The sequence below is a fragment of the Vulpes lagopus genome, chromosome 15 (genome assembly GCF_018345385.1).
Source record: "Vulpes lagopus strain Blue_001 chromosome 15, ASM1834538v1, whole genome shotgun sequence".
Taxonomy (NCBI): Eukaryota; Metazoa; Chordata; class Mammalia; order Carnivora; family Canidae; genus Vulpes; species Vulpes lagopus.
The window spans coordinates 43,067,713-43,078,269 of record NC_054838.1 but is presented as its reverse complement, the minus strand read 5'-3'; the positions used below and the strand labels follow the sequence as shown (position 1 = coordinate 43,078,269).

At 44.4% G+C, this 10,557-nt stretch overlaps 1 protein-coding gene across 1 annotated transcript in view; it reads right to left on the bottom strand.

The window, feature by feature from the left end:
* Positions 1-2,381: 2,381 nt before the first annotated feature.
* HEPHL1 (hephaestin like 1) overlaps positions 2,382-10,557 on the bottom strand; it is a 91,949-nt gene continuing 83,773 nt past the window's right edge. Inside the window, exons 18-20 of the mRNA XM_041730146.1 lie at positions 7,731-7,893; positions 7,207-7,278; positions 2,382-7,112 (exon numbers count right to left, since the gene is read on the bottom strand). Coding sequence (XP_041586080.1) covers positions 6,910-7,112; positions 7,207-7,278; positions 7,731-7,893 — 438 coding nt within the window. The 3' untranslated portion in view covers positions 2,382-6,909. The remainder of the gene's footprint in view (positions 7,113-7,206; positions 7,279-7,730; positions 7,894-10,557) is intronic.

Below are 10,557 nucleotides of genomic sequence, written 5' to 3'. Positions count from 1 at the left end.
GCCCCGCCCGCGCTCGCGCTCCGCCCCCGCCCGCGCTCCGCCCCGCCCCCGCGCCCCGCCCCGCCCCCGCGCCCCGCCCCGCCCGCGCTCCGCCCCGCCCCCCCGCGCCCCGCCCCGCCCCGCCCGCCCTGCGCCCCGCCCCCGCGCCCCGCCCCGCCCGCGCTCGCGCTCCGCCCCCGCCCGCGCTCCGCCCCGCCCCCGCGCCCCGCCCCGCCCCCGCGCCCCGCCCCGCCCGCGCTCCGCCCGCGCTCCGCCCCGCGCCCCGCCCGCCCCGCCCGCCCCGCCCGCGCCCCGCCCGCCCCGCCCAGCCCCGCCCAGCCCCGCCCAGCCCCGCCCGCCCCGCCGAGCTCTTCCGGAACCCGAGCTCCTCCGAGCTCCTCCGACGGCCGACAGCTGCCGGGGACAGCTGTCCCGCCCCGCACGGCGATCCCCGCGGCGCCGCGGAAGTGCCCCGCCCCCTCGGCCCCAGCGCCCCCTCGGCCCCAGCGCCCCCTCGCCCCCGTCCTGGGCCGCGGTTTCTGAAATCCTTTCCCACCGCGTAGACGGACGGTCCCCGCTGCGCCCCGCTCCCCGCAGGTCTGCACGGTGGACTCCGCTTAGGAGGAGCTGCAGACGCTTCCAAGGGCCACGGCTGCCGCCAGAGCCCGGCGGCCGGCGTAGAGGACGGGACCCTGCACCCTCCGCGCCTCGGTGACCGCGCCCGGGGGCCGAGCCTCCAGCCTCCGCCGTCCGCGCGTGCTGCCTCTGGGCGCCGCCGACCGCCGCGGCCGACCCACTTCCCGGAGGTGGAGCCTGAGAAGCGCGAGGAGCTGCTGTGGCCGGCAGAACCCGCAGGCAGGAGGGCCCCTCGGGCTGCGCGGCCTCCTCCGCTCTTCCCACCTGGGCCCCCCCCCCCGGCTGCGCTCAGGTCCCTCGCGCACGTCTCCACCTGTCCTAGCCTCCGAACGCTCTTCCAGCAGTTTCCACCGCCCCCCGCCCGGGTGGCTCCCAGGACTTCGGACTCCTAGGACCCAGGAACGCGGGCCTTATCTTCCTCTCCGCTGAACTCCGGTCTTCCCAGCCGGCGGAAAGCACCACCATCCCCCCAAGCCAGAGCCTCCAGCGTCGTCTTTAAGCTTCCAGTTCTCCCAGCTGCCATAGTTTGGAAAGTGAATTTCCAAGTTCACTTGGTCCTCGCCAAGTGAAAAGGTGATGGTTTTTCTCCACATGCCCTGCCAGCACTGGGATTTAGGCCACCGTCCTTTCTCTTTCTCTCTGTATATTCTTTTATCGGAGTTCGATTTGCCAACATATAGTGTAACACCCAGTGCTCATCCTTTCTCGTAACCACATGCAGCAGTGGATCGCTTAGGCGTATAAGCCACTTTTCTCCCACAGCGGCCAGAGGGAGCTTTGAAATGCTCCAATCGGATGGTGTCACTGCCCTACATAAAGTGTGTGTTGCTTTTAGGATAAAATCCAAATTTCTTAGCGTGGCCACTGCCTGCCTCCCCAAGCTTCACGATCTCCCCCATGGGTTCCTCAGGTTGGTTAGCCAGGCCCCCTGCCTTTTTCGTAAATTGCCCTCGGCCCTGGCAGAGTTTTAAAATTTAGCAGGGAGTCAATGCACGTTTGTGGAATTCAAAATAGAGGCAAGAAAGAGAACTTGTTAGGACGTGGGAAGTACAGAAGTCTGACACTGGTATAGGGAAGATGAAGGTGAGGGAGTCAAAGATGAAGAGGTTGGGCCAGAGAAGGTAGTCTGAACTTTTTTTCCCCCCTGGGCATTAGGCAGTTTGGGGAGGGGAGTGATACAAATAGCGTTGGGCTTTAAAAGGGTTAATCTTCCAGCCCTGTATAAAATGGATGGGGAATGCTGAGTGGAGGCTGGGAGGCCAGGTGAAAGGCTGTTGAAATTTTGCACATGAAGTATAACAAGAACCCAAACTGGTGCGCTGTCTTTGATAGAGATGAATGACACAGAGGAGGGTGACAAAGGGAGCCATTTTTCCTACCAAAAAAAAAAAATCACATCAGTCTAACATGTGCCAGGTTTTTTCTGGACACAGTAAAAAAGCAAGAGCCTGGGTTCAGCTCCAGGATTTGCCACCCAAATTTGCTGTGTGACCAAGGATATATCACTGGAAATCTCTAAGTTTCAATTTCCTTATTTATTTAGATAATACCACCTACCTCATGGGGCTGTTCTGAGGATTACATGTATGTAATAGTGCATGCCACATCCTGGGCACTGAACCCTTGGTAGCTGTCATTACCAATCTCAGAAGCTTAAGGTGTCACACAAGAGTATATGTAACATTGCCTTAAAAAAAAAAAAAAAGAAGACTTTGGAGCATCTGGGTTCTAGATTTCGGCTCAGGTCATGATCTCAGGGTGGTGAGATAGAGCCCCAAGTCAGGCTCCGCACTGGACATGGAGCCCACTTAAGACTCTCTCTCTCCCTCCCCTCATCCCCTCCTCTTAAAAATAAATAGACTTTAATTTTTAAGAGTAGTTTTGGATATGCAGAAAAATTGAAGAGATGATACAGAGAGTTCCCATATACTCCCACTCTTGAGCCTATTTTCCCCTCTTGTTAACATATTAGTATAATACATTTGTTACAACTAATGAGCCGATGCTGGTACATTAATATTAATGAAAATCTAGTTTATTCATATCTCCTTAATTTTTAGGAGGCCCTCCTAGCTGCAACAGTTTCTTAGACTTTCCTTATTTTTTATGACATTGCTTTTTTTTTTTCTAATTGTAAGGTGCATTTAGGGTTGAATAACACATGCTCCTCTCATGTCCCCCCAGCCCCTACCCTTGGTCCAGTGTCATTTATTAGAAGGAAGCCAGAGTAGCTGTTCTCACAGCCACTGTCCCAGAATCTGTTGTTTTTTTTTTTCTTTTTGTTTCAGACCCATGACATTTGACAATTGAACATGAGACTTTTTGCAGCCGAAATACTCAAAGTGAGAATAGTCAAGCCTACTACACTGTCTGTTCTGTTTATACATTTATTCAAGTAATATTGCTGAGCAATTATTATATATCTGCACTTGGTCTGTGCTGGAGATGCAGCAATGAGCAAAGCAGGTCAGGAGTCTTTGCTTTCATGATGCCTACACTGCAGCCAAAGAGGCAGAAGAAAATCAAACTAACAAAGATAAAATGTTCATGTCCCATGAGAAGTGCTACAAAGGAAAATAGTGGACATAGGGGAGGGATCTGCTTTAGAGAGGGTAGTCTGAGGAGCTCACAGATGAGCTAGGAAAGTTAAGAAGGGGGAGGAGGGTGCTAGAGAGGAAGAGTATTCCAGGCTTAAAAAGTAGCACATGCAAAGGTCCTGAGGCAGGAAGGAACTAGCAGGGCACAAGAACTGATCAAAATTAAAGCACGGAAGAGTTGGAAATGAAGTCAGAGACGTGGTCATGGGCCAAATCAGGCTGGGCCTGAGACCAAGGTAAGGAGTTTGGATAGAATTAAAAGTGAAATGGAAAGACGTTGAAAGGTATTAACCAGGGAGTTGATGTGATCAGATTTGGAAGAACACTGCTGCAGCTGTGTAGAGTGGTGGGAAGGGACAGTAGTGACAGCAGAGAGGATGGTTGGGAGACTGATGCAGTGACCCTGCTTAAGCAGGATTTGTGGCCTGCAGTCTAAACACATTTTTAATGTGTTAGCCTAAAGATGGTTTTTAGATTCACAAATTTGGATAAAATAATATAGGGAGGAGGCTGTAACAAATGACCACGAATGTGATGACTCCCATTTATTCTCTTAACAGTTCTGGAGCTCTTAAATCCAAAATCATGTTTACTGGTATATGAGATGCTGGCAGGGCCAAGCTCTCTCTGGAGGCTCTGGGGGAGAATCTGTTCCCTTGCCTTTCCCAGGTTTTAGAGCAGCATTCCTTGGCTTGTGGCCCCTTCCTTCATCTCCAAAGCCAGCAGCATAGTGTCCTACTTCACTTATCACTTGGCCTTCTTCCATAGTCACATCTCTCTCTGGCTCTCTTTTAGACGGATGCTGTAACTTTTATTTATGGACAATCCGAGACATCTATCTCAGGATCCTTTACTTAATCATACCTGCAAAGTCTTTTTTGCCATCTAAAGTGACATGGGTTCAGCAATTAGGACACAAAATCATTGGGGACATTATTCAGCCTACCTCAGAGAGCAAAAAAGAGAAGAGGGCCCAGTGTCAAGCCCTGAGGCATGTCAACATTTCAGTGAGATGGGACACAAAGAGCTAGCGAGAGACTGAAAAGAAAAAGCAACCAAAGAAGGAGGGCTGGCAGGGATCACGTGGAAAAGCCAAGGAACTACAGGGTGTTTCAAAGGAAGAAGCTATCAATTGTTACAAAGAGGTGAAGTGGATCAAGATGGGAAAGAAGCCATTGGAAATGGTATTGTGGTTGATCCCATCCCAGCAGACGGGGAGGTGGGAGTGAGGTACGCTGGATTGGAAGTCACTGGAAAAGGTTGAAGCATGCATGATACAGGCAGAAAATTCTGCTATCAAAGGAACAGAGAAACTAACTGGGTTACAGAGGGTTATGAAGTTAATGACAACAGTCTTCTGTTTGTTGTTTTTTTAAAAAAAATATTTATTTATTTGACAGGGAGAGAGAGAGAGAGAGAACACAAGCAGGGAGAGCAGCAGGCAGAGGGGGAGGGATCCCAGGGGCTCGAGCCCAGGACCCTAGGATCATGACCTGAGCTGAAGGCAGATGCTCAACCACTGAGCCACCCAGATGTCTCTGTTTGTTTGCTAATGGTGGGTACCACTGATATCCTTGAGAAAGCAAGAAGAGATAAAGTCCAGAGCCAAGTAAGAGACCCACCTAATAGGAATAGGGACACCTCTTCCATTGTAACAGGAGATGTATCTAAATGTAATTGATTTTCTTAAAGGACTGAAGCAAGGAAAGGAGTATGGTACATTTGAGGAAACAATATTCAAGGAGAGTCCTATCATTTGCAGAGATGTAGTTATTTTGTTTCATTTCCTTTAGCAGGTATAGCTAGGATAGTTGCTAAATATCTAAAAGACAAGTCTCCTTTAAGGAACCCCTTGCCCTAGGTCTAGTGATCCATAATATTTAGTGAAAAAAAATGCAAACGGCTATCTTATGATCTTTGAAACTTTATTAAAAAGAGAAATGGTGTAATCAAACTACTTTATGGTTTCATTTCATTAAAAAAATAGACTAAGAGAAAAGGAAAAAACTGAATAATTTGTTGTCTAGGTGAGTTATAAATAAGGCATTTATCACAATTATTACTATGAAATTATACAGCCTACACATGCATGAAAACTGTAGAGCACATACTACAAAATCACATTATCAGTGGCAAGCAGGCTGGAATTCAAAATCTTTTGGGTACACTGTTTGATATGACATTCAAGCAAACTAAGAACAGAACTATTAGCATTGGCATCCTGTTTTATGTAAGAGTACAACTTTTATCAAATTACTCGTTCCCCCTCACCAAGATGAAGATGAGAAAGTATGAAAGGTCCCTCCACCAGAGTATTTTTTTAGGTTCTAGTTGTTCACCTGGACATCCAAATGAATCTGCTAAGGCAAATGTACTGATATCACTCATCTGGCATTGACATTGGCATCGCAGGGCATCTTGCCCTGAGCTAAGGGCAATTTCTCAGTATAGTAATAAGCAAAGTTGCTTTTATCTATCTTAACCTAACGTTTAGGCATGCATACAGAGTATGGATCGCCTTGTAATGGGTTGAGTTTAGTTGTCCGATATTTTATTTTTACACGTGAGCCTTGAAAACTGTAATGTATATCTTCAAAGCCAATTTAATGATTTAAAAACTGTTTTCTAGGTTTTTCTTTTTTCTTTTTTTTCTCCTCCCATAAAGAGCTGTCTTTAAGAAGCATGGAATCAAGAATTTTGTGAGATCTCTTCTCCCAACCAGTCACAAAAACCAGACTGTTTTTATCTCCTTGAAGATGCAGACTTTGGAAATATCTTGCTAGGTGAGGTGAAAAATCAGACTCAGGGCTCAAGTCCAGACTCGCCTCCTACAAACTTTCCTTCCCACGTAGAAGCTCCCACTAAACTTTTAGGGATTCTCTGCCTCACAGTGGGAGAACCTAGCCTGCTTTTTTATAGCTTCCAGCCCTCCACATCCTGAAATACAAATACAAATTTTCTAGGTGACTTTGGAAAACAGCAGCAACAACAACAACAACAACAAACGTTGCCTTGGAAACATTGTGAAAACGTAACATGAAGTGAGTTGTAAGCATTAAAGCACCTCTACAGGTTTGCATAAAAATAGCAGCAATCTTTTTTTAAATGCTGATAACTTTGCCTTCTATGGCAAACAGTGCACAGGCTATTTGTATTCAAGTGGAAAAGGCCAAGAAAGCTGACTGAAGCCTTCAACAACTTCATTTGATCAAATTTTATCAGCAGATGCTAATTTCGACATTTCCATGAACTCCTCAGAAAGTTATTTTCTCTGGAGCGACTAAGGGAAACATCTTACACAACTGTGTTGAAGAAGTCAGCAACGTTCCAGTTAGGTGTCTGAGGCAGTATAACTCTTTCCCAAAGCCTTCCATCTAGGAATGTGGATGATTGGTTAAGGAAGCACCCACCGTCTAATCTGAGAATTATGAAACATGGAAAAAAAGATATCTTTCAGAGGTTTTCCCCGTGTCAGCAAATTCATTCAGAAAACATACTGTGTTTTCTCAGTCACACCTGTTCTTCTTTCTGTATGTTATACCTGAGGATTATTCACAGCCCATTGAAAAATAAATAAGTAAAAGCAAATTGCTTTGATTGTATTCTGGAGGATCAGAGCCTGATCCAAGATATAATGTAAACCTTTCTTGATTAACGATGCCTTGTCCAGTTTCACTGCTAAGGAAGACCAGTTGGTTCACAGAGCATCTGTGGGGAGTGCGCAGGACTGAACTTGCCGATATGCAACCTGCTTCTTTGCAGAGTGCAATCTGAGGGAAAGAATCACCGTGGAGATAAGGAAGAGGAGTCCAATGATGAAGAGGATGACCAGGGCTGCTTTTGCTCCCCTAGGATGCAGATTCTTGCCAAAGAAATAGAGCTGCTCCTTGCCGGGTTCTTCTGTGGAAAGAAGAGTGAGGTGTCAGTCCTCTGCCTTTCCCTAGGGAGTGAACATTGACTGTTCACATGTGGGATTCAGGGAGGGTATCATTACCATTGGAGGGCACTGTGGCTGGGGCGGACGCTCCTCCAGATGGAGACTTGGTAGAGTAAGGGATCCTGTTGTCTGGACAAGGAAGACAAGTTGATTGTTTTATAAACAACAGAAGTAGATTCTTTTCATGACATGAGGTATTTCAAGAGTCATGTCATTTTACCAATGAGGACTTTATCCCATTTGTATCTGCAGGTCTTTCTTAAATTCTCAATGTTCTACTTCATACCAGTACACATGCTGTCCTTACCCCATCTACCTTTCAAGCTTCTACTCACCCATTAAGATCCATCTGAAGCATTATAGCCTCTAGAATGTTTGCTTATATCCCACACTGTTAATCATTACCTCCTACTGCTGCCGCTGAGCCTTGTACTCTGCACTCTTTGTTGGCTTGTATCATATTCTATTACAGTTACTACTTACATGTCTATCTCTCTTACTTGACTCTGAGCCCTTGGGGGCTCTTGTGCCTACAGGGCCTACAGGAAGCCTGGTGCTTCATCACTGACAGAAAACAGTACCTATGTTCCGAAGGACTGTGTAGGTTGTCTCCATGCCAGCATGGATGTGGTCAGACACATGACAGTGTATCAGCCATGTTCCTGGGTGATCTGCAAACAGCTCAATGGTTTGGAATGTCCCAGGAAAGAGATCGTACACATCTTCTCGGTAAGATTTATCTATCTGCAGAAAGAAGGTAATAATGATAAGAGCAGAAATCAATAAAACTGGGGACAGAAAAATAATAGAGATAAATCAAAGAAAACAAAAGCTAGTTCTTTGAACAGGTCAATAAGATTGATAAACCTGGTGGTACCATCCTCCACAATGGCCCCCAATGATCCCTGCCTCCTGCTATTCATAACCTTTGGAGTCCCCTTCTACATTGAGAGTTGATCTGTGAGACCAATAGCATATAGCAGAAGTGATGGCATGCTACTTCCAAAAGACTTAGACCCTCTCTCTTGCTCTCTTTTCTTGGAATAGTCGTCCTGGGAGAAGTCAGCTTCTATGCCATACCCATGTGGTGAAGAACTGAAGCCTTCATTTAACAGCCCTGTGCATGATTTTGGATGTGATTCTCCAGCCCTAGTCAAACGTGATGACCACAGCTCCACCTGACATCTTGATTGCAGCCTCCTGAGAAATGCTGAGTCAGAACCAACTAGCTAAACTACTCCCAGATTTTTGACCCTGAGAAATTGTGAGTTAGTGTTTGTTGTTTTAGGCAACTAAGTGTAGGGGTAATTTGTTATAAAGCAATAAATAACTAATACAAACCCCTAGACAAACTGACCAAGAAAAAAAAAGACACAAATTACAAATATTAGGAAGTAAAGAGGGGACATCACTATAGACCTTATAGACGTTGAAAAGGATAATAAAGGAATATTTTTAATAACTGTGAATTCTACAACTTAGATGGTATGGACTCACTCCTTAAAATGAAAACTACCTAAGATCACTATTCAGGTTACTATTAAAGAAAATGGGAATTATATTAAGACTTTCTGACAAATTAAAACTCTGGGTCCAGATGGCTTCTTTGGCAAATTCTACAACATTTAAAGAAGAAATGATACCATCAAAGAAAGACAATCCTCATGTGGTTTCACTCATATGTGAGATATAAGAAATAGTGAAAGGGATTATAAGGGAAAGAAGGGTAACTGAGTGGGGAAATTTAGAGAGGGAGACAAACCATGAGAGACTAACTCTGAGCAACAAAGGGTTGCAGAAGGGGAGGTAGGTGGGGGGATGGGGTAACTGGTGACAGGCACTAAGGAGGGCACTTGATGTGATGAGCACTGGGTGTTATAGTATATGTTGGCCAATTGTATTTAAATTTAAAATAAAGATACTATAGAAAAGAAGAAATGATACTAATATTAAAAACAAAACCTTCCAAAAGATAGAAGAGGATAGACCACTTCCAAACTCATCTTATGAGGCTGACATTACCCTGATATCCAAATCATACAAAGACTTAATTAGAAGAGAAAGCTACAACCAATATTCCTCATGAAAATAATTGTAAAACCCTTTAAAAAATACTAGCAAATTGAATCTAGCAATACATAAAAAGCCTAATGCATTATGACAGAGTAAGATTTATCCTGAGATTGAAAATTGGTTCAATATTTGAAAGTCAAACTATGGGGATGTCTGGGTGGCTCATTTGGTTGAGCATCTGCCTTTGGCTCAGGTCATGATCTCAGGAGTCCTGGGATTAAGCCCCACATTGGGCTTCTAGCTCAGTGGGAGTCTTCTTCTATGCTCCTATGCCCATCCCTCCCATTTATGCTCATGCTCTCTCTCAAGTAAGTTTTTTTTAAAAAAGAAAATCAATCTATGTAAATCACCAGTTTACTAAAGAAAATCATCCAAAAACTAAAGAAGAAAAATGTGTTCATCCCAATAGATGCAGACAAAGAATTTGATAGAATTTAACATCTGTTCATGATTAAAACCATCAGCAAACTAAGAGTGGAAACTTCTTCCACTTATTAATAGGATCTACAAAAAAACTACAGCTATCTTTATATTCAGTGATAAATAACTGAATGCTTTCCCCCCTAAGACTAAGGCAAGGATATTCATTTTCACCATTCATATTTAAGAATTATACTAGAAGTCCCAGCCACTGCACTAAGGCAAGAAAAAGAAATAAAAGACATACAGATTGAAAATGAAGAAATAAAACCATCTCAATTCACAGAAAAGAAGATTGTCTATGTAGGAAACCATCACCCAAAATCCATAAAAAAGCTACTAGAACTATTTATCAGAGTTGTAGGATATAAGATTAATTATATAAAAAATCAATTATATTTCTATATATTGGCAATGAACAGTTAGAAATTGAAATAAAGTCTATCACCAAAACCTATGATATTACTTAGGTAATAATCCAACAAAATATATACAAGACCTGTATGCTGAAACTACAAAATACTGATGACAGAAACAAAGAAGATCTGCATAAATAGAGAGGTATATCATGTTCATGAATTGGAAGACTTAATATTGTTAAGATATCAATTGTCCTCAAACCCATGTACAGATTCCAAGCAATTCCAATCAAAATCCTACAGGAGTTTTTAATAGAAATCAACAAGCCATTTCTAAAATTTATATGGGAAGGCAAAGATCTGGAATAGCTAAAACAATCATTGCTTGATTTAAACACTCTCACACTAAAGTAATCAAGACAGGATGGTATTCAAAAAAGGACAGATACATAGATCAACGTAACAGAATAGACATCCAAGAGATAGACCACCTTATATATGATCAATATGATTTTGACACAGGGGGAGAAAGAATAGTTTTTTCAGTGAATGGTAT